The 25,457-nt window shown below is 40.8% G+C and overlaps 2 protein-coding genes across 2 annotated transcripts; both read left to right on the plus strand.

The window, feature by feature from the left end:
* The first annotated feature begins 299 nt into the window (after window positions 1-299).
* LOC125501695 lies at window positions 300-16,110 on the plus strand. The gene is made up of 3 exons (XM_048658089.1): window positions 300-544; window positions 704-866; window positions 16,050-16,110. Exons 1-3 carry the CDS (start codon window positions 444-446, stop codon window positions 16,086-16,088), a joined length of 303 nt encoding a protein of 100 aa, XP_048514046.1. The 5' UTR covers window positions 300-443; the 3' UTR covers window positions 16,089-16,110.
* On the plus strand, window positions 7,972-11,875 carry LOC125501694. The gene is made up of 2 exons (XM_048658088.1): window positions 7,972-9,035; window positions 11,521-11,875. The coding sequence occupies exons 1-2, from the start codon at window positions 8,153-8,155 to the stop codon at window positions 11,868-11,870; spliced, it is 1,233 nt and encodes a 410-aa protein (XP_048514045.1). The 5' UTR covers window positions 7,972-8,152; the 3' UTR covers window positions 11,871-11,875.
* Window positions 16,111-25,457: the final 9,347 nt, after the last annotated feature.

The following is a 25,457-nucleotide window of genomic DNA, read 5'->3' on the forward strand; positions in this document are numbered from 1 at the left end:
ATTCGGCCACGAGGTGTGCCGGGAGGAATCGCAGAATTGCCCAAAACTCGAATACGTTAAACGGACCGGACCGTACCAAATTGCAGTGGGGTTTGTATCCACCGACTTACAAAACATAACGGGATGCAGTGGGGCTCGTACCAACCGACTTAAACAGAATATAATAAAATGCGGTAGGGCTAGTACCCACCGACTTATGGAAAAATATAACAAAATACGCAATACTTTAAGGCAATTTCCAATCATGGTCATATAAAATATAGGGACAGAGCACAAACCCTCTCATCTGGCAACGCGTAAGTAAGGGGGGTGACGTGAACTGCGCATGAGCCTCCCACTACTCCGGTGGACGCTTGATGATTCGTTGGCGAGTTTTGTTGTGCTAAATCAAATATCAGTTCCGTGTAGTATCCATGCTGGCATACTTGTTAAATACGTAGAAAATGGGTTTACACGAAAAATGTATTCTGAAAAATTGCAAAAATGCACGGAGATTTAGTGAAAAAAGTGGCGAAAAACAAGAAAAAAAAGTGACTTATCATCGGTAAGTTCTTAGTGATTATGGATGCGTAAAATATCTATATAGTGACATAAATTTGAGGTTAGGAAATACTCGACGTTTCGTAATATGCGTTTGCAATAGTCTAATAACGATGTAAATTACTACATCGTTAGTCTAATCAATAGCATCATTGTGTAACAGTTTTCCAAAAGACAAACAAAGAAGGCAGCAATGGGCTACAGCACTACACTTGAACCAATACGAAGTAACAGATGACCATCGAGTCTGTTCAGATCATTTTTTTGAAAAAGATTTCGACAACAGTTTATGCGTAGTGAGGCTGCGAGAAAGTGCGGTTCCATTTGTGAGTAAAATTGTCACAAATATCTCTGAGAGTGGCCTGACATAATTTTTTTATTTATTCCAAACGTGAGGGTAAATGCAAGTAAATGATTGTAGTGTTTATATTCTTTGCTTTCATAAATGTATGAAGTATTGGAATCAATGATCGAAAAATGCAATTCAAAGTAATTCAATAACTCTTTAGGTTTTCCATGAAATACCGCCAGAAAGTAACAATGAGTTACAAATTAATTTAGAAAAACTTATCGCTGACAATAAGAGTAAACCAAGCACTTCGGAAAGATCTCCATCACCCAATGCTAATGCATCTACATCAAAATATTGTAAAACACAGGAGAATGAGGAAGTAATGAAATCTGGTAAAGGAAATGAATGTGGTGTGTTTACCATTTACAATTTCCTTGATGTGTATATTACATATGTATATAGGTAGTAGAATGTGACTTGTTCTAAAACAGAGATTATCTTGCAGCTTCAAAAAAGGTATTTGTTCTTGTGGAACCTGGACAGTTTGCACCTGTTTCTCCAAACAGAAGTGAGTTTATGATCAATTTAATGATGGATAAAATTTCGGAAATTTATTGTAAGATTGAAATCATTGTATCAAATCTTTTGTACAGATTTGCAAGAAAAAAAGTTCGTGGATCGAGCAACGTCTGTTTCTCCAGAACGAATATTTCATTCCCCGACAAAAACGCGGATTCGAGAGAATTTTGAAAACCAATTGCGAAAAGAGAAGCAAGAAAAAAACCGTGTATCTCGCAAGTGACGTCGAGCTGATTGTGAGTTAAAAATTGCTTTTATGGAACGTGTTGAGAAAATGAGCATATGAGAAGAACGCTGAACACCTTGCAATAACTTACGTTTATTATAAATTCAGTCAGGTAATCAGTCTTTAGTCGTGTGGATGAGTGGTTGAGTGTGTGTGTGAGAGTCTGTGAAGGTTCGTTATATTATGAGATTCGAAAGGAGTATAACTGTGTAGATGAGAGTTTCTGAATTGTATTAATTCAATTGAGCACTAAATGATTGTATTAATCACATGAGCACACTAAATAGAGGCTTACACTCAAAGATAGCGCTTAATTGAGAATTACATGGAGCAACACGTGTCTCGTTAGCAAAACTATGAGCAAGTAAGCATGGTTGCCCGAGAAGACGGCAATAAGGTGAGTCCCCAACGGTCGCAGTTGAGCGTAGCAGGTTCGCACAGAGCGACAGTTGTGGATGGCGCTCTTCTTGAGGAGACTGATTCTCAAACAGAACGAATAATAGAGAAATTAAAAAAGGAGAAATTTCTTCCGGAAACTCAGCTCAAGAAAATAGAAGCCATCGGAAAAGTCAACAAAGACTTATTAAAGCGACAAGTAGGTAACCTCAATCACGAAGGTGTTCCAAAGACCTATAGTCCTGAATTACGTGCCTTTGCTTTAACTTTGCATTATTACTCACCTGCTGCGTATGCATATGTTCTGTTTGATTCTGCTCTTCCTCATCCTAAAACTATTTCCAAGTGGTATCGGATGTTGAGGAGGGAACCTGGAATTTATTCGGAAGCATTGGACATTATAAAAAAAATAGCTGAAGACTATGATTATCCATTGCTCATTTCTCTTATGTTTAATGGAATGCATATTTTGAAACATTTGGAAAAAGATGGGAAGGGTCTTGTGAATTTAGGGGAGTCTGTGCCACTTGATGACAATGATGCTCTTACTCTAGCCACCGAAACCCTGGTTTTCATAGTAAATTGTATAAATCAGTCTTGGAAAATTCCAGTTGCTTATTTTTTAATTGATGGTTTGTCGACTACTCACATTGCAGGTTTAATTAATCAGTGTTGAGTAGCTCTGCATGATTGTGACGTAAAGGTAGTTTCTCTTAATTGCGATGAAGCAGCAGCAAATATAGCTGCGGTAAAATCATTGAAGATCATTACGAGATCAATGAGGATGATGTAAATAGTGATAAAGAGAATCAGATACTTAACATTAGTGAAGCACAGACAAAAACGAAGAAAAAAAATCAAAAAGCCAATGTAGATGATTATGAGTGGTGGTTCGGGCATCCTGTAAGGCAAGAAGAAGTTGAAGTTTTTTTAGATCCATGCCATATGCTGAAATTAATTCGAAATACTCTAGGCAGTAGTAAAGTTTTTAGGGATGAAAACGGCTGATTGATAGAATGGAAATTTCTTGATTTGCTTCACGAAATCCAAAACTCCGAAGGTATGCATTTGGGCAACAAGTTGCGTTCTGCACACATTAATTATATGGAACAAAAAATAAAAGTAAGAGTAGCTGCCCAATTGTTGAGCCGATCTGTTGTTGATGCTTTAAGAGTTTGTAAAGACGACCTGAAAATTCGAGATTTTTCAAATTGCGGAGCAACAATTGAATTTATTCAGAAAGTGAATGACCTTTTCGATATTTTCAACTCAAGAAATATGAGAGGCTATGACTTCAGCAAGGATATGAACACCATAAATTACAATAAACCATTGAATCCTGTTAATAAAACTGAAATTTTTAGGAAACTCGATGAGTTGTCAATATACATAAAAAATCTTCAATTATTCGATGGTCGCGTTTCGATCGGTACCGGTAAAAAAACTGGGATTATTGGCTTTCTAGTTTGCATCAAAAGCTTGAAAAGGGTGTACGAAAAACTTTGCGAAGGCAGCAACTCGCTCTTGAAGTATATTCCTACATATAAATTTAGTCAAGACCACCTGGAAACTTTTTTTAGTTGTATTCGTTCACACAGTGGACATAACAATAATCCAACAGGACGACAATTTTCAACTGCTTTGGAACAATTATTGCTGCACAATGAATTAGGGGAAATGAGACCGGCAATTGTATTCCACTTGAACACATTTCAATTCTTCACGTTTCATCTAGAGTTGTTTCTTCACTAGCAGTTCTTAATTCATCATCGGCAGTTTACCGACTGTGTGATACTGTAGATAGTAATTGGACCACAGCTTGCGATGTTATAGATATTCATAGTTACGTTCCAAACTTTTTGACAACTACCGAATTTTCAACTCGTGTAATAGCTCACATGGCAGGTTTTGTTGTCAGGCATTTGCTGCGAAGTATACCTAGAAGCATTAGTGGGCTCTAATTGTTGTGAAAAATACAATTTAATTACATTTAAGAATAAGGGTGGATTGTTCTATCCTTCCAACAACGTTTTCTTGATCTGCCAAAAGGCTGAAAAAGCTATTAGATTTGCATCTAATGAAAGTACAGGCAATGTAGGTAAAACACTATTGAAAAAAAAGTATTCGGAAATGTATCTCACAGCCATGGCTTTGAAAGAATTTATTGGCTCTGAAGCCGTCTTCAAAAATTTGATTGACCATGGCAATGATCAGGATGCTCTTGACAACCACCGCATCCATCGAATAAGATGTATTATTCAAAAATATATTAAAACGAGACTTTTCTATATTGCAAAGTCAGCAAGAAGCACCGAAGTTTCACCTCCGTATAGTCAGCCTCCCCACCACGGAAAAAAAATAAATTACTACACTAAACATTAAAAACTATTTGCGAACTGTCCAAAACCGGGTTAAAATATTTTTGAACCCGTGCCAACTAGTAGGAATTTCGAATTTTAGGTTGGGGGGCCAGCCTTCCGACGTAGTCGGCCCCCCCACCACTAAAATGTGATCGAATTGAAAAAAATCGATATCGGAAATAACCAACGAATTACAAACCATCTAAAACTATTTTCGAAAAATTTATAACCGCTGCCGATCGCCCGCTATTTTCGATTTTTGGTGAGGGGGCTCGACTTACCGCGAATTCAGCCGCCAAATCGCTCAGGGTTGATCGGATTGGAAAAATATGATGACAGGAATTACAAACCAATCAAGAACCATCCGAAACAATGTGCCCAGAATTTTCCAAACAGGGCCGACATCAAGTATTCTCGATCTTACAGGGGCGCGCAGGGGGGTTTACTGCGGCTCGGTTTACTGCGGTAGTCAGCCTAGATTATCTCGAGAAATACTCGACCGAATCGCTTGAAATTTGTTGTGGTTATTATATCGATGAATTCATTATTTTAACAATTACCTATCGCATATGGTAAGCTCTTTTCCTCACGATTATTGATTTTTTGAGAACGAAAGAATATAATGAATGAGTGAAGGTTTGAAAGTAATAAGTTCAACCAAGTGAACCATGTATATAGTTTTACACTGGCTGCTGAAAAAAATTAAGCTGAATCTAGCGGCCGCTAACTCGTTAGTGAGCGATTACCAATATTTAATAATTTTCCAAAGATCGTCTCCCTGGGTTTCAATTTTTCTCTCAGTTCGAATGCCAGTCGTGAGTATGTATACGAAATTCCAACTCGATATTCGCTTGCAATAACTTCGCGAGCTTCGAGCGGCCGCTAGCTCCGGCCGCTAGATTCAGCCTCATGTTAAATAAATGTTCATGCTCTAAGTTAAAAAATCTCATATTCACCTTGAAAAAAGAAGATCCTCAAAGTTTTAATCCTCTATCTCACTACTAAGGGGTGCCCGCAATTTTTTATTCTTTCTCTTATAAAATGAGATTTTACCCGAGTTTTATTTGTTTTTAAGCCTTGATGTTTTGAATTTTATAACGGTTCAAAAAAATAAAAGATAGACAAATGAATCTGGGATTGAAAATATTATTTACTCGTTTAAACATTTTTAATTTTTCATGATGGAATATGTCTAAATGAAGCCCATAGGAATTAGTATATATGTATAAAAATTTTTAAGCAAGCCTAAATGAAAAATAAAAAAAAATTCAAAAAAAAAATTCAAAAAAACAATTCAAACAATGAAAATGTTTGAGTCAAAAGTATTTTCAATCTCAGATTTATTTCTCTACCGTTTGATTTTCTGAAATCGTCATAAAATTTAAAAAGATCAAGGTATTTCGTATATATGAGCGACAATGTATTACTCTCGGTATCGCTCGTCTTTCGGCGGCACTTTGTTCTGAATATAAGTGATGGAGTTTGAAGGTGTATGCAGAGCTAGATGCGGTTACATTAAAAGAAATTCGTTTAGCTATTGTCTCGAGCAAAGCTTCTCGTACGGAGATTGGAGTCAGTCTTCAGTAGTAGTCGGTGCTTTGCAGTTCGCGAATCCAAATAATTTTACACTATACGAGTATTTATTCGCATCGAATCACCTTAATAATGGCGCCCAAAAGAGGGAGGCCTCGGACGCATGATCGGGTAGCCATAGAATCGCAGATACTTCGCAACAGACTGGAATTGGTTTGTGATGAGAAGATTATTTCAAAGAAAAATAATGTGTGGGTGAAAATTGCGAGTGAATTAGACAACGTGATTTCTCCAAATGCTCTATATGTCATGGTGATGAATGATAAGGATTTAAAAAAAAAAGTTCTGGGTACTGAGGACGGCGCGAAAGAGAATTTTACCGACCAGAACACTCCGCGTTATTCAATTGCAGACAGTCCGGATGGAAATGATACATTTTCTACGACGAATACAACAGACCCTGAGCCTCCACATACGACTGTGGATATAAGTTTCACAAGAAGTGAAATAAAATCGTTGGTTGTTGAGAAACAGTACGGTAGAACCGATAAGAGAAAAACATCAATTCCATTCCGGAAATATCTAGTACTGCGTCCTGGAATTTGGCAGCTATTAATTACAAGGAAATTATGGGCCAAGGCCAAAGTCAAGTGCGCTTATAACTTCAAGCGAAATAAAATCTATAGTAGCACAATCAAAGTAATGGGTAAATGCAATTGTGGATCGTACCTCAACGGACGCATACAAAATTTCAATGTCAAGGAAGATCATATTGTAATGGCTTGTGATATGACAGAGGGGAAAGGAGTATGTGGAAAACGTTATTTGAGACAACCGCAACGCTTCGAGTTAGGCCAGAGACTTTACGAACGATGTGAGACTGCAGAAGTTTTTAGAACAGTGGAGGCTAATCAGTTAATGGAACCTGGAGATCCTGAGCCACCGCATCTGTACAATGCCGGAACGTTGCGTATGGCAAAATATGAATACGAGATGTCACTTTGCTTACATAAAGACCCTGTGCAATCACTGGCCATTTCTCAAGAAAGTGACTGCAAGAATATTATTCATAACTTGGGCCTGAATCCTTTCTACACCCACTATTGGACGAGCCACCAAAACCATGTGTACAGACAGTATTGTATGTTGAACAGGGCATCGATTGCGATAGATGCCACTGGTGGGGTTGTGAAGAAAATACTGCGCTCCAATGAATCAGAGTCGAAGCACATATTTCTATACCAGTGTATTGTAAATTGGGAACACGAAAAATTTCCAGTTTCACAGATGATTTCAGAGTCTCAAACAACGAATTCTATCTCTTACTGGTTAATGGAATGGGTACGAACAGGTGCACCACCCCCAAAAGAAATTACGTGTGACTCTTCTAAAGCGTTACTAACAGCGTCTATTAGAGTATTTACTAACTGCAGTTCTATTAATCAATACGCAAATGAGTGTTGGGGTAATACCCCTCCGAAAGATTGTTACATTCGTATAGACGTTGCGCACTTTATTAAAGGATACTCAAGCTTTCTGTCAAAAATGAATCCACGGGTACGAAAATTCTATTTGGCTTGTATTGGTCAATTGATACTGGCAAGATCCTTGCACGTGGCAGAGAAAATCATATTCTGCATTTTTGGTATCGCAAGAACCGAAACTGAGGGAAGCCTTTCAAGCGGAGAACTTGCTCCATGCGAAACTTATAAGAATACCATGAAAGGGTTTCTGACAAATGAGATAAATCTCGAAGATGTTGAGCCTAATGAAGACACATCGGATAATGAAACTACCGATACAGAAAACGAAGAGCCGAGTACGTGGGGTAAATGGGCAACTGAAATTAACGATAAGGTTACATCTGCTCTTGTAGACGAAGGCGATCGCGAAAACGCTCACTGCTTCCCAAAACTTGTAGATCGTGTTTTACGTGACATGCAGTGGTTTCCTTTGTGGTCAAGCATACGCCGAGATAAATTCGGTTACGGTAGAGTTCCAGCTTCCAGCGCGGCTGTAGAAGCCGAATTCAATAACATAAAGAATAGAATTTTTTCGAATATAACATTGCCAATAAGGGCTGACTTATTCGTTAAAAGACACGTAGACTACATCAACGGTCGACTCAAAATAATAGATGCGAAAGAAACACATACTCAACCCACTGTAGAATGTACCAAAGTAATTGAAAGCGAAGAAAATCTTTCGGATCATCAAGAACACCCAATGGAGATAGATACCGGTAGCGGAGAAACGAATAATTGTCCGGCATGCGCAAACGGTGATTTGCCAAGTGGAGCCCATACCTGTGCGCTTTGCGGAAAAGCCGTTCACGTTTTAGAAATGTGTTCTGGAACAATAGGGAACGATGAAGGTTATGGGGAAAAAAGAATTTGTAAGGACTGCCAAAAATTACCACGAAATACTGTAGAAACTGTAGTAGACAGCGGGTTTAAAGAAAACTGGCGCGGATTGTCTACGACGGTGCAAAAAAGGGGTGCGCGGTATCTCCAACGTGATTATACTGCCAACGAATTTATCGTCAACTCCAAAATCACGAAGGTGCCTGTATTAAAGGGCGGAAGTTTTTGCGAACTCAAGTCCGTCAATGTAGGAGGTAGGAAGCTGAGTTTGATCAGGACCTGCGCATTTGACAGCATATTCCAGATATTTTTAGCCGCTGTCTTAGACAGCGATGCATTTAAAGAAAAAGCGTCGGATCTTGCAACAAGACATCTATTTTTCAAGATGATTTTGGATACGTCGGATGCTGGAATCAACAAGAACACTTATTACCTTCGCGCGAAAATCTTGAGTGAAGTTTTTACACAGCAAAACAGTCCGAACAACTGTTATCTAATAAATTGCGAAACAACGTCGGGCCCGTTGTGCTTAAAACTGTTCAAGAGTATTGTGGGAATCCAAGAAATCTCAACATGCGTTAATGGCTGCCTACCACGAGTCAATGATTTGATTCAAGTCAACCGGAAAGACCTTTTACGATCAGATTACCGAATTCGCGTCGAAGAAGGATTCGTTATATCGGATCCGAAGCAATGTCCTGGCAAAGACTGTGACGGAGAGGAAATGACTACGCTATCGGTGAAAGGTAATTTTGTTGTCTAGCTACAAGCTTTTACTTTTTTCTGAGCGAGATCTGCATCCTTGTAATGCTTTAAGCTAATTTGAGGTGACCCCTAATATATCTGCACACGTGCGAAAATGAAATTTGGCAATCTGCAGTCCTCACTATGGCTCTAAGAGATAACTGTTTGACGATTTCTTCGTCCCTTTCTCGATTGCCTACAATTGGAAGTAGCGTTCGTATATAGGATTGAAAAAAAAAAAATGTAATTCGATCATATCCAATCTGAAAAGGGATAAAAAAAAGTCCTCATAAAGTTATCGCTCATAATACCTATCAGCTATAGTGCAGGAGCTGTAGATTACCAAATTTCATTTTTGCATACATTGCAGATATTATATGTATACAGATTGCATAGGGTGGGCAAAAAAAAAAAGACTAATTTTTTTTCCTTAGTTACCATGAAAATATTATTCAGGATGACAAAAAAAAAAATTCTCTTAAAGTTTGAGCTCTTAATATTAATATTAAGGGGTGGCTTATCGTGATTTTTGATTTCCCATTTAAATAACACTGAAAATGTTTTTTTTTTTATTTGGAATTTTATTCCAATCTAACGAATCATCGTTTTGTGAAAAATCGATACATATTCTTGTTGTAGGAAATTAAACGATCTCCAAAAAAGGTCTGAGATGATTTTTCGCTAAGTCCACTCGTTTGAAATTTATTCAAGGTTAAAGTTCAACCACAAACGGTATATGATGACTTTTTTTTCGACTGAGCGAAAAATCGTGTCAGACCTTTTTTTGGAGATCGTTCAATTTCCTACAAGAATATGTATTGATTTTTACAACACGATGATTTGTTATAATGAATAAAATTCCAAAAAAAAAAAAAACTATTTTCCGTGTTATTTAAATGGGAAATCAAAAATCACGATGAGCCACCTCCTGATATTAATATTGAGAGCTCAAACTTTCAGAGAATTTTTTTTTTCGTCAGCCTGAATAATATTTTCATGGTAACTAAGGAAAAAAAAATAGTTGTAGTAGTGACTCTATCATTCGTATACCTATTAAAGTCTTCTAACTGAGGAAAGAAGTTCCTCAGTTAGAAGACTTAAATTAAAAATTTGGTTGGTCTCGTCCGATAAATTCTCATATAGTATGAAAAAAAAATAGTCTTTTTTTTGGCCTACCCTATTGCAGATATCTTCAGGGTCATTAATTAAGTCTACTTACTCAATTACTATGGCAGTTTTATTCAGGGAGGTTGGGGACCAAAATGCAAACGATAAGCAATCTTTGAAAGTTTTATCGTCGAAAGATGGATAAACGAAATGCTTACTGCCAAAATTTCAACTCGTTTCTCTACGCCGTTTCTAGGAAATTAATTTTTGAATTTGCTTCTTATACACGTAGAGGTATGGAGGGCCGATCAGATGAGTTGAAATCTTTCGTATCACCCGCGCGGTAGAATAGATTTCATACTAACCTTATCGGCTCTCCATACCTCTGCGGGTATAAAAAACAAATTCAAAAATCAGTTTATCGTAAACGGTGTAGTGAATCGACTTGAAATTTTGGCAGTAAGCACTTCATCTATCTATCTTTCGATGACAGAACTTTCAAAGATTTCTTATCGTTTGCATTTTGGTCCCCAACCTCCGTAAAAAAAGATTCAAATCGAGTGTTTTTGTGTGAAAAATCCACGTTTGGCATGTGACTTACAAGTAGCATTGAAAATAAAAACTTTACAAACTCGAAGGTATGAAAAGAATTCAGATTGCTGACAACTTTGATTGAATAATACTGGAAATCCAACAAATATTTACCAACATTCATGAGAAACCATCCTAATTGTTCAATCAGTCAAACAAAAACATGGAGCTGCTAAGTTTTTATCTCGATCTAGTTCTTGAGTTTTGAGTTCACAAGACCGAAGGTTGGCAAGATTCTTTTCGATATCAGCTGAGGCCGTCATAAACAAGAAAGAGAAGTCCCAAAATAATATGCATTTGGCCAGTTGTTAAACCTGGACTTACGGATAGATCACGGTTGAACCGAACTTTAGATCACCTCGAAAATGCGATTCGTTCACCCAGAGAAATGGGTTTTCTTGAATTATTTAATCTGAATAAATTTTATTTGATCTAAATAAATTTTATTTGTATATGAACCTAATAGGTATTTATTAGGTGTTTCTTTTTAGCCACCCAAGCGATCGAAATGAGACTTCATACAGATTAATGCTTCATTTCAGCAAAAAATGGCTACGTATTTGACTTTTTTGGAATCTAGAATCCAAATCTGAAATTGAACAAAACAATCCAAATTAAAAAAAATTTGAAATACTTAGCCACTCTCTGCTGAGATAGAGTAATAATCACCACAGTCTCAAACCCAAGGTTGGGTGGTTTGGTAGATAGGTACTGGGATTCACTTTTTCAAGGTTATTGGGCGACTATTATAGCCCAGGGTTTTATGAAATTTTCACCTCGTTTTTACAGGTGGCGTTGTGATATTCGAAACCTATGACCTAAATCTCTTGGACGAAACCTCAGATGAAACCTTCAATCCAACTTCGGATGAAACTCGTACTTACTTGCGTCAGATTCCGAAAAGCATCCGATTATCGTTTATGGAATCGGAATTTGACTTGCGAGGAATTGTTCATTTTACACCACCAAAAGGTGCTGTTATGACCCGCTCTCCCCAATCGACCGCTATAGGTCATTACACCGCATTCTGCCGCAGACGAGATGGGTCATGGTGGGAATACGACGATTGTAAAAAGGCCGGGCAAAAAGTATCCGAGGAAACAATTGTCAACCTACAATTAGTTATTTTCACTTGCTGACCATGGCCGAACAAAACCATGAAATAAAAGTTTATTTTCATTTCAAACCTCCTTATTCATGTGAACTGAGAACGATTGCAAAGGCCGTTTAACAAAGGTAGAGAATAAGAAGTGTGATTGAAATACCGGAATACTTTGAACAGTTATCATCCTTTCAGTAGCAACTCCATTATGACATTGAAGTTTGCATCGTTGAAACGCAACGAAATTCAACGTAAATTTAAAAAAAATATACATAGCATAAAAATGATCCTACTAGCAAGGAGACGACAGAGCTTCGATGTCGCGATTTGGGTTCTCCTTTCGCGTGGTGAAAGTCGAAGACCTCCGAATCAACGTCGTTTTTGATTTTTGTTCCAATGGGCCTTCGTTCCCGAGATATCGCGATTTGAAAATTTGGGAATTTCGGACGGAGTTCGGCTTGCGCGTAGAGTACGTTGAGCGTTAACGCGTTTACCAACAACGGTCGTAGCTCATACGGTAAGACGACGGACTGGCACTCTGTCAGTTCTTGGTTCGCGTCCCCGTGCTTTTTTTTTTTTTTTAATTTTTTCTTTTTTTCAATTTTTTTTCTTTTCAATTTTATAATCTCTCATCAGACTTTGCATGCGTAGGTAAATGAGAAAATTCGAAAATATATATTACTAGTTTTATCTATCTATTATATTAAAATAATTAATCCAACAATGAAGTCACAATTACATAGCAAAATAATATTTCATAACGAATAATTAATTCATCAATCATGTCACAATAAGAAAGCAAAATCAGATGAACGAGCAGCAACCACATTTAATCTTGCGGATTTTTCCATTTTATAAAATATATATTACTAGTTTTATTTATCTAATATATTAAAATAATTAATCCAATAATAAAGTCACAATTACATAGCAAAATAATATTTTATAAAATGAAAAAATCCGCAAGATTAAATGTGGTTGCTGCTCGTTCATCTGATTTTGCTTTCTTATTGTGACATGATTGATAAATTAATTATTCGTTATGAAATATTATTTTGCTATGTAATTGTGACTTCATTGTTGGATTAATTATTTTAATATAATAGATAGATAAAACTAGTAATATATATTTTCGAATTTTCTCATTTACCTACGCATGCAAAGTCTGATGAGAGATTATAAAATTGAAAAGAAAAAAAATTAAAAAAAAGAAAAAATTAAAAAAAAAAAAAAGCACGGGGACGCGAACCAAGAACTGACAGAGTGCCAGTCCGTCGTCTTACCGTATGAGCTACGACCGTTGTTGGTAAACGCGTTAACGCTCAACGTACTCTACGCGCAAGCCGAACTCCGTCCGAAATTCCCAAATTTTCAAATCGCGATATCTCGGGAACGAAGGCCCATTGGAACAAAAATCAAAAACGACGTTGATTCGGAGGTCTTCGACTTTCACCACGCGAAAGGAGAACCCAAATCGCGACATCGAAGCTCTGTCGTCTCCTTGTAGGTTTATTAACATTTTCAAGTTATTTCTAGTCATTTTCCCTTTTAAAACATAGCAGGATCATTTTTGGTGAATTAATATATTTGAAATATTTTTTTTTTCGGATTTCGTTGCGTTCCAACGATGCAGACTTTAATGTCATACTCCATTCTGGATTTGAAACTTTTTTTTTTCTTTCGTTTATTATCTGGTTAACAACCGCAGAGAGCATAGCAGAGCAATTTTGAGAAGATTATTTCTCTTCGTTAGAGGATATAAAAAATTGAACCAATTGTATTTTTTCAAATATGTTTTCTCATTTTGCCATAGTCTTCCCTACCTAATAAACTGTTTTACTGCGACACAAAAAAATTGTATGATTTGTATTACCTGTGTAAACCCCAGCTGACACGGCCACTCATCAACATCAGAAAAATAGAAAGTACTATGTGATTGACGAAATTAATTGTAAGTTTAGGAAAAGTAAAAAAAGCTATGAGCAGAGATCATTTTTTCAAAATGTGAGTGGGCCTAATTCTGAGAATTCCAAAATGTACAATGAGCGTGGAAACCAATAAACTAGATCTAGGTTATTTTTCAACGAACTTCACGGAAAGTTAGCATTTTTTAGTATTGATTTTCAACTCGGCTTCGCCTCCCGTTTTGAAAAAATTGAAGGTATTAGGATGTGTGTGTGTGTGATGAATTTTTTGTCCGTCGATATCTCATGAAAATATTAAAAATCCGTTCAATTGTTTATCTCAATTTATCGCATTTGCTTTGAGTTAGAATTAACTGAAATGCAAAATCAATTAATGGGGATGATTGCGAGGGGCTAGACTAACTCCCGAAATCATGGCGTCACTCTGTGATGAAATCAATTTGAAATCACATCGAAATCACTGAATTCACCGTAATCGGTGAAGTCAGGTGCCTTCAACTTGCTGAAATCAGTTTTGAAATCATCTCAGAAATCGTCTGAAATCAACGAGATCAATTGAAGTCGATGGATCAAAATCCAAAATCACTTGCGTGAGTCGGGTCACGAGCATAATTTTGAATTTCGAATTCGACGAGTCTACCAATCACAAACATGAAATCTCGCATTCACTCGCGTATTCTCATTTTTTGAAATCCCGTATTTAATTCCAAAGATACTATTTATTCGCGAGTTCTTTGATAAAGCTCGAGAATGGAGCCAAGATCATCTAGCTGACTCGTATTGTTCAGTGAGTTGGTTTTAAAGATTAACAACCGCCTGTTCTGCCCCACTCTCGTGCGTTCACTCAAATATTTATCAATCGTAATTCAGTGATTCCATTCCATCTGAAAAATTTGATTTCAAATTCATGAAATCATTCGAAGTCAGTTGCAGACACGAAATCATGCCGTATGACACTCAAAATCATTGAAATCGAAGCCATTCAAAATCATTGAAATCACAGACTGGAATCGCCCGAAATCAGCTGAAATCGACTTCATTTTTGAAGTCATGTTGTCACTCAATCGTGGAGTTTATTATTGTTATTATTATTATTATTAATATTATTATTACATATTATTATTTTTAATAAAAGAAAATCGGCGATAGTTAAAAATTATTCGCAGATAGTTTCGGATGGTTCTTGATTGGTTTGTAATTCCTGTCATCATATTTTTCCAATCCGATCAACCCTGAGCGATTTGGCGGCTGAATTCGCGGTAAGTCGAGCCCCCTCACCAAAAATCGAAAATAGCGGGCGATCGGCAGCGGTTATAAATTTTTCGAAAATAGTTTTAGATGGTTTGTAATTCGTTGGTTATTTCCGATATCGATTTTTTTCAATTCGATCACATTTTAGTGGTGGGGGGGCCGACTACGTCGGAAGGCTGGCCCCCCAACCTAAAATTCGAAATTCCTACTAGTTGGCACGGGTTCAAAAATATTTTAACCCGGTTTTGGACAGTTCGCAAATAGTTTTTAATGTTTAGTGTAGTAATTTATTTTTTTTCCGTGGCCTGAGCGATTTGGCGGCTGAATTCGCGGTAAGTCGAGCCCCCTCACCAAAAATCGAAAATAGCGGGCGATCGGCAGCGGTTATAAATTTTTCGAAAATAGTTTTAGATGGTTTGTAATTCGTTGGTTATTTCCGATATCGATTTTTTTCAATTCGATCAACTTTTGAAGGTGGGGGGGCCGACTACGTCGGAAAGCTGGCCCCCCAACCTAAAATTCGAAATTCCTACTAGTTGGCACGGGTTCAAAAATATTTTAACCCGGTTTTGGACAGTTCGCAAATAGTTTTTAATGTTTAGTGTAGTAATTTATTTTTTTTCCGTGGTGGGGAGGCTGACTATACGGAGGTCGAAGTTTCGACTAGACAACATTTCACGAATTCAATTCAGTTCAGGGGACATTAAATGTCGTGGAAATGTCACGAAAATCTGTAATGAATAATCATAGCTTAGATTTGAACGTGTATACACATATGTATAAATCTATGCCTTGTTAGATAAAAGATCATTCCATCTTTCTGATTTTATAGTTCCTTCTTACCTGTTCTTTACCATTCTATTATTCCTTTTCCCTCAACTTTGTATAATACACATATAGATGCTACCATCATTTCTATGCACTTGTACGAGTAGTTTACGAATTTTCGCATGATTTTGTTTTGTCATCTGCATAGCTAAATGTGATTTTCGTCTAATGATTTTTCGACAATAACTTAAATTGTGCATTTTTCATTTCAGGAGACCTTTCAAATATCGACTGTGACACCAACTGTGTGACTGTGCTATATATTAATTGTACATATGGAATTTTTCTTCCCAATAAATAAATTTCACTTTGAATTATGTGTTTGAATGTTTTTTTCACAGCAACTGTACTGTTATTACACATGATTAATGTTTATGTGTATAATTATATTCAATATTTACATGCGAGAGTTTATTTTTGATGCGTGATATTAGTTGTTAATTGTATTTCGGAAAAAGCTTGAAGTGGCAGGTTTTATTTTATGAGACAAGTCTTTCGCACTACAAACGATGTAGTGATGCACTACATTTGATTTAATTCGCGGCGTACTGCGCTCATGCGCAGTGCTCCGCCAATCCGGAGCCGTCCACCCTTTGAGTGGGGATACTTTTTCTCTCCCGATTTACTGAGTTCACCCCTAACCCAAGATGGGACTTTGTGCTCCGTCCCTATATTTTATACGTCCATGTTCCCAACCCTCACTGGACTGCTTCGTGCCTCTCTCAGAAGGTGGTAAACCTTACCTTATTGAAGGAGTTCGGCACCCACTGATTTCACAGATTCTAACTTGAAACTTTAACTAGTAGCTCGAGATTTGATAAAACTGTTGAAGCTGAAGGGCGGACGGGAGTGAATCTAAATCACAACGGTAGCGATAGAACAGAGGTGAAAACGGTAGAGATGCGGTAGATGAAGGAAATCGGAAAAAGGAAGATCTTAACGGGTACGGAAGGATCTAACTATGAACGTCCTGTCTGTTCAATGGTATGTCGTAGAGTAGGACGAGTTGAGCGCCGATGTCCAGGATCTTCTTTCTTGGAACTCGTCCGGATTGGCGATTCCCTCTCCTAATTAGGCCACATTGGTGTAGGGCGCAATTCTTTGGGTGACAATTGAATTTGCCTATTCGGCGCCTCTCCTCTTCTCTGACGTCGTCATCCATGCTTCCTCGTTGGCCGCGCTCGCTTTTGAGTACTGACCGGCTGGCTGTCTGCGTTCGAAAGGCCATCCAAGGCCGCATCGACTCAGGCACTTGGAGTCCTCATCTTCAAGAGCAACATCTCTATCCTATGTCGTCTCGGGAGTTGAAATGTAGGCCTGGTCTCACCTGTGCCTTGGCTCCTACATGTCATCCTAGGTAGAACGTCACCTCGGAAGGTTACCAAGTCTTACCCAGTGACGGGATCAGTTCCGGAACGGTAGATGTTAGTTTGGTCTGACTCCTAGCCAGTGAGTTACGGGACGGGAGGTGACACTACTCGATCCCTGCCACCCTATACGCCGTCTCCGTAGCATCCATTCGTCGGTAGCAGAGCGTCTTACGCACCGATCGTCTAGCGGGAGATCGTAGACAGGTCGTCTTGCGGTCCTACACGCCGGTAGCGGTTCGGGAAATCGGGCGGCGGGAGATGTTGGCGATGCTATCATCAGCTGATGGTCCGGTCCACAGCTGGAGAGTCCACATCGATGTTTTGATTGGCATGGATGACGTCAGAGTTGTATCCTTTGAGGAAAGGGCCCTGGAGGTCGTCGTAGGTCGTCCTGGCTCAACTCGTCGGTATTTTTCCCAGGTCATATAAGAGAACAACGAAAATTAGCTTAACATACGGAATATCTCTTATTTTCATTTCGCCTTGGTGATTCTTTTCGGTGTGCTGTAGTTTTCTATAAGATTAACGAAAAACGGGAGAAAGTTTTGGGAGATTTGGGTGCCGTAATAACGGGGCTGAAAACGCCTCGTCACAGTACATATGATTTTGCATCATGCACAGAAGTTATACCGATGAAGATTGGAATAAACACGCATAACAAACCAAATTATCAATCGGAAGAATATAAAATTGTGAAAAAATACGAAAAAATTGGAGTACGTGGTCCTTGGCGGCCAACTTCACATTGCCGTGCGAATATTTTGGAGTGTTTTTCGATCAAAAGCCCGCCAAGTCCCACTACCTCCAAGGCGGATTCACAGCAGCGCAACGGAAGAGGTGAGGATCTGGCGCCGCTCGACCCGCATCCATCGTACGTAAATTTCACTAGGGATATTCTGCACCAATCATATCGCGTAGTGTCCTACTATTCCAGTTATGATCACGTCAAGCTTACCTTCTATATTGAGTCAGAACAGCCAACATTTTTTGAAGTTTACGAAGCACATTGATGTATGGAAGAATACAGCATCTTCCATTACAATTATGAAAATCGAGGGTTCCTATTCCCACAGGCAGAACAACGTCAGATGATTTAATTATACCACCCAGTTTAGCCAAAAGGACGCTGTCCCTCTTGGCTGTTGAGAAATAATTATGTTCGTGGTTGTGTAATAACGAAAATTTCACTTAGTAATTTACAAGTTGGAACTACTGGTGATATTCAAAATGTATTTTTGTTTTTCCCTGAGTGAACTCTCTTCCATCGTGGCGTACGTGACTGTGACTTCACCAACTCCGCTCGTCAAATTGATAACAAATCATTAACACTGGCATGCTTCAAACTTAAGAGTTCCTTTCCTATCCCACAATCTGTATCGCTGTAACAGAATCAGAGAGAGAAAGACTCGCCAATATGGAGGATTCCCTATCTCGCCTCTAGACTCGCCGTCTGCAGACCATACCTATTACCTCTGTAATGTTTTATGAGTCAGCCATAATATACGCCTCTCCGACGTACCTGCTGTACTGTGTCACCACAATTAATACCTTCCTTTTCACCCCAAGCATACCGATAACAAAAAACGCAGCAGTTCCGTGTCCAATCCGACGAACCAAAGGATTTTACTCCCATGGGCGTACGGACATTCACAAATACCTAGAAGCTACCTTTGAAACTCGCGAAAGAAGTCACTTCTCCCGGAAGGTCACGAACGAAAAGTTCCTATCCGACCCTACTCGCTGACAAAAAATCAGAAAGACTGGAACGGCGAATGACTTTGCTGAACGAAAAGAGTCTACGACCAATAAGGCTCGGCCTTAGCTACAGTCTAATCAAATCCAGGTCATGCTCTTGGGAGTCGTCGGTAAGCTTACAATGACTTTTGCCCTCCAGTACTCACTGTATTGCTCAATCACAACTACTATCCTTACTTTTCCTACCAGTCCACAAGACAGAAAACGCAGCACTTTAGCCAGTAAGCTTTCACACCTATTCTCTTCCTAGTGGTTTACGATATCGGAGCATTCATCACAACTCGATCCATCGCAACAGACCAAGAGCCCCTTCGAAGAGACCACTTTCAAACAAATTGACGCCGGGCAATCCAAAGTTTCTTACCTCGTCACCTGAGAGGAACCAGTCTTTCTTCCGGTACGTCACTCACGACAAACTCCTTTCCAAACGCGAATCTATTTAGGGACGAGCGTAGTAGCAGATGAGAAGGTGAACGAACTTTTCAAACGTAAATCTTTTTTCGATGAATCTCAATAAATCGAGTGCGGGCCACCAGACAAACAATTTATTGTGACTTAAGCACGATAATTATCATCACTCTCTCAACCTGCTGTACAAATACTGCAACGGGGTTTTTTTTTAAACAGATCACCCTTTTTAGTGGCCCCACATTGGGCACCACTTGCGACGTAGAAGGTTTTCTATTTTCCCCCAGGCGGGTTGGACCCGGGAAAAACCCACGTGCCTTCGGCGCGATCTGTATGAACTGAAAACGGAAAACGGAACGGAAAACGGAAAACGGAACGGAAAGATTGTTGGGCGCCAGACGCGTGTCGCGTCACTTAACGAAATAACAAAACCTTACGGAATAAACGAATACAGATCCGGCGGAGTGGCTGGCTAGGCACAGGCTGTTCAACAGCGAAATAAATGGTAGAGTGGCGTGGATCCACAACAACAATTCGGGCACAAATAAAAAACGATAACGTAACGTAATTTCGGGAGACTGTATTTTAACAAATTCGGTAGGCAATACAGAATCGGTAGATTTACAATAGGTCGGGAGTAACAAAATATAATTCATTGAACGGTAGCGGGAGATTATTTACGGGAGTACAGAATTATAATTTCGACATTCGAAAGGCCTACGGGAGTTTTACTGATCTTTTTACAAATTATCCGAATGAGCGATAATTACGAACGGGAGAAAAGGCGCGGTTTTACACGGAGCGCTTTTCCGTGGCTACTCTACGGTAACAGACGATAGATTTTCCAAATAGAACGGGACCGTAACGTAACGCAAGATTTACCGTAGGGGTAACAGATTACCCAAAAAATGACAAATTAAATACGGGAGAAAATATTACATAAATTATAACAAAATACCATACAGCATCACCAAATATCACCAAGGCTTTCCTTAACGTATTACTTAGAGTTTACTTAATAACTCAACGTACTAAATGATACCCCGTGCAGCAAATGCACGGGAGAAACGGTAGAAGACCAAATAAATGCTCCGAGAGCGAAAATACAAAACGTACGGTAACGGAATTCAGCCACGAGGCAAACCGGGAGGAATTACAAAATTGCCCAAAAACCGAAAAACGTAACGGACCGGACCGTAACAAATTGCGGTGGGGCGCGTTCCCACCGACTTATCAAATACTGGATGCAGTGGGTCTTTCACCACTGACTTACACTCTTAAATAAACTGGATGCAGTGGGTCTTTCACCACTGACTTACACTCTAAATAACGGATGCAGTGGGTCTTTCACCACTGACTTACACTCTAAATAACGGATGCAGTGGGTCTTTCACCACTGACTTACACTCTGACAATAAAACAAAATACGAAATATTCTAGGCAATTTGCAATCCCCCACGTGGCTACTTCGTGCCTCTCTATGAAGGTGGAAAACCTTACCTTAACGGAAGGAGTTCGGCACCCACTGACTCTAACTTTAATACAATTGTTTAACGGATTCTAGTTTTAATTATACTGTAGCTAAGGGGCGGATGGGAGTGAATCTAAATAACAACGGTAGCGGTAGTATTGGGTGAAAACGGTAGCGGTAGACGGTAGATTTGGGAAACGGCAAAGGAAGATCTGAATTGGTAAGGAAGGATCTAACCAAAACGTCCTGTCTGTTTGCCGGTATCTAGTAGAGTAGGACGAGTTGAGCGCCGGTGTCCAGGATCTTCTTACTCGGAAATCGTCCGGATTGGCGATTCCCTCTCCTAATTAGGCCACAGGTGTAGGGCGCAATTCTTCTGGTGACAATTGAATTTGCCTATTCGGCGCCTCTCCTCTCCTCTGACGTCATCATCCATGCTTCCTCATCGGCCGCGCTCGCTTTTGAGTACTGACCGGCTGGCTGTCTGCGTTCAGAAGGCCATCCAAGGCTGCGTCGACTCAGGCACTTGGAGTCCTCATCCTAAGAGCAACATCTCTATTCTATGTCGTCTCGGGAGTCGGAATGTAGTCCTGGGCTCACTTGTGCCTCGGCCCCTACATGTCTTCCTAGGCAGAACGTCATCTCGGGAGGTTACCAAGTTTTACCCGGTGACGGGATCAGTTCCGGAACGGTAGATGTTATGTTGGTCTGGCTCCTGGCCAGTAAGTTACGGGACGGGAGGTGACACTACTCAGTTCATGCCACCCTATACGCCGCCTTCCGTAGCATCCATTCGTCGATAGCAGAGCGTCTTACGCACCTATCGTCTAGCGGGAGATCGTAGACGGGTCGTCTTGCGGTCCTATACGCCGGTAGCGATTCGGTAGATCGGGAGGCGGGAGATGTTTGCGATGCTGTCATCAGCTGGTGGTCCGGTCCACCACGGGAGAGTGCACATCGGTAGTCTGATTGGCACGGATGACGTCAGAGTTGTACCCTTGGAGGAAAGGGCCCGGGAGGTCCTCGTAGGTCGTCCTGGCTCAACTCGTCGGTATTTTCCCAGGTCACATAAGAGAATATTCGGAACGACAACGAAAATTAGCTTAACATACGGAATATCTCTTATTTCAATTTAGCCTTGGTGATTCGTTTCGGTGTGCTGCAGTTTTCTAGATTATTGACGAAAAACGGGAGGAAATTCCGGGAGATTTGGGTGCCGTAGTAACGGGGCTGAAAACGCCACGTTACAACTCCCCTCCCCGTGGGGGAAGACCGAATAGGTCTTCAACCTTCGCTAACGAAAGAGAGGTCACGAATCGGCCGTACTTTAGAACTGAGTTACGTAAGTGTCTGGACGTTGGTGATACTGGATCATGAAGATTCTGATGGTGGTCGGAAATACGGAAGCGGGAGGTTTAACGAAAGAAATGTTCCAAAAGTCGCGGGCTGTTACCGGGAGTGATATAAATTTATTGTGTGCGGTGTCTTTTTCTTTTTATTTTTTTTTTGTTGACGAGAGCGGGAGATATATTTTTTTCTGTTATGAATTCTCTTTTTCTTTTCCTTTTGTTGACGGGAGCGGGAGATATAATTTTTTCTGTTATGAATTCTCTGGTTTTTCTCTCTTTTTTTTTTTTTTTTTTTTTTTTTTTTTTTGACGGGAGCGGGAGATATAATTTGTTTTTTGAATTCTCTCTTTTTTTTTTCTTTTCAGATTTCCCGTCTAGGGGACGCGTGAGGGTGGTCGGGAGGTGCGCGGGCGTTGCTGATTACGCCGGTAAAAGTCTTCTGCCCAGGCGTCATAGCAATCAGGGCACGCGGCTTTCGTATAGCCCGAGAAGTCACAGCCCTTACAATAGACCGTCGGCGGGTTCGGTCGCCGAGCTGACAAAATTTTTCTTCTACGCTGACAGGCGTTGGTGGCGGAGGTACGCGATTCGGGGCCGTGGTCGGGATCGGTAGAGGGGTTGGTGGCGAGGTCGGTAGCGGTAGCGGGAGCGGGAGCGGTAGCGGGGTCGGTAGCGGTAGCGGGAGCGGGAGCGGTAGAATCGGTAGCGGGAGCGGTAGAATCGGTAGCGGGAGCGGTAGAATCGGTAGCGGGAGCGGTAGAATCGGTAGCGGGAGCGGGATTGGGTCCTCGGCCAGGAATACGTCTATCTCCATGACGGTGGAATCGCCTGACTCGGGGGCGGTGACGGGTACGGAAGAGGTACGGTGTCCCGGTACTCCGGTTACGATCGGGAGGAAACTCGTAAGTTGCGTTTACGGTCTCGATAGGGTCCTCGTAAGGGCCTAGGTGAGCCAACGCCGGGCGTGGCTGGCGGGAGGAGGCATGAGGCCCACGGTAAGCGAGTTCGGGAACAAGACAGCGTTCGGGAGGTGGCGGAACCTGATAACGGGAGGTTGTTCCATAACGCCATTCTACCTTTCGGGCGAGGTGTTCCAACTCATCCAACTGTCTGACCTCGTCGCGACGAATTAGAATTTGATAACGCGGGAGTAAATTACGGTAGGAGTAATCAAGTTCCTCTTCTTCGGACCAGGCAGGTCTCAGACGATCATAATATGCTCGCATGACGGTCAAATAATCAGCCACGGATTCGTGTTCGCCCTGGGTACGGCGACGGATTTCTGCCCGCAATTCGAACTGCAAATTGGGGCTGCTAAATCGATCACGCCACGCGTACTCAAAATCTTGAAAATCTCGCCAAGACGGACGTTTGGCCCGGAACCTATATAAGGCAATCCCCGAAAGGAAAAACGGGAGACTATTTAGGATGTCGGAGTCCTGAAGGTTGAACAGGATCCTGCCTTCCTCTATCCGCAGTAAAAATGCTTCTGGGTCCTCATTGCGTGTCCCAGTGAATTTTAGATTCCATTTACGCATTGCCTCATAAGCGGCAATTGAGTTTGGCGGGCGACTAGGCGAAGCGCGGGAGGGGGTCGCGTAGTGTTGTGAACCATACGGGCGAGAGTCGTGCGTTCTCGGATCAGGCCGAATCGGCGGTAGATTTTCGACAAGCGGCGGGAGAGGGGGTGATCCAGCCATCGCATTGTGCGCGGTAGAGTACAGGGCATGAGGTGATCGTCGTGGTTCGGCAAACGTCGGCGAAGTTCGCTCTGGGGCGATCAGCGGGGGTACGGTAGAATCGCGGTACTCGGGAGGGTCGGTATCGGCAGGGTTCGGTAGGTTTGAATTTCCTCCGTCTAGCACGGTGTGCGTAGATTGAGGGCTCTGATGTTCGTCCGGTACTCGGAGGGCTATCTGCGCGGGAGGTACGGGAGGTGCGGGAGGTAGATCGCCGGGAGTAGGGGGGTCATCCATCGGTCCTTGTGGTGATTGACAACTACGGAGAAACCGATCGCGGGAGGGAGAAAGAGTTCCAACGGTTAAACGCGAGGTCCGTTGGCGCTGGGCGCGTAATTCGTCAGCTGTTGGCAAATAGATCCAAGCGTCCTTAGCAGGGGGCGACGACATAGACTTCGGGGGTCAGAAAAGTATCGCGGATAGCAACGACAAGGAAAACAGCGGTAGAGGTCGTATCGAAAGATATCGCGATGTTTACAGGCACTTGTTTGTCACGGCCTTGTCCTTGATTGTTGTGCTCGAGAGATTTGAAATGTAACGGCCGGTAACGGGAGGAAAATCAGCGGCTACAATTTCGGTAGTGGAATTACCAAAGAAAATTCGCGGTTTCGGAAAGTCGAGAGATTTACAGAAAAAGATATTAATTAAGAAATGAATTAGAGACGAGAGATTCTAACTGAATTTTTAACGGAATGAATTGGGGTCTGACTAAATTTTTTTTAACGGAATTGTTGTTGTCTGGTGTTCGAAATCAACCCTTTTTGGGCCCCGCGTTGGGCGCCAGTTGCAACGGGGTTTTTTTTTAAACAGATCACCCTTTTTAGTGGCCCCACATTGGGCACCACTTGCGACGTAGAAGGTTTTCTATTTTCCCCCAGGCGGGTTGGACCCGGGAAAAACCCACGTGCCTTCGGCGCGATCTGTATGAACTGAAAACGGAAAACGGAACGGAAAACGGAAAACGGAACGGAAAGATTGTTGGGCGCCAGACGCGTGTCGCGTCACTTAACGAAATAACAAAACCTTACGGAATAAACGAATACAGATCCGGCGGAGTGGCTGGCTAGGCACAGGCTGTTCAACAGCGAAATAAATGGTAGAGTGGCGTGGATCCACAACAACAATTCGGGCACAAATAAAAAACGATAACGTAACGTAATTTCGGGAGACTGTATTTTAACAAATTCGGTAGGCAATACAGAATCGGTAGATTTACAATAGGTCGGGAGTAACAAAATATAATTCATTGAACGGTAGCGGGAGATTATTTACGGGAGTACAGAATTATAATTTCGACATTCGAAAGGCCTACGGGAGTTTTACTGATCTTTTTACAAATTATCCGAATGAGCGATAATTACGAACGGGAGAAAAGGCGCGGTTTTACACGGAGCGCTTTTCCGTGGCTACTCTACGGTAACAGACGATAGATTTTCCAAATAGAACGGGACCGTAACGTAACGCAAGATTTACCGTAGGGGTAACAGATTACCCAAAAAATGACAAATTAAATACGGGAGAAAATATT

Source organism: Athalia rosae, chromosome 7 (assembly GCF_917208135.1).
Source record: "Athalia rosae chromosome 7, iyAthRosa1.1, whole genome shotgun sequence".
NCBI lineage: Eukaryota > Metazoa > Arthropoda > Insecta > Hymenoptera > Athaliidae > Athalia > Athalia rosae.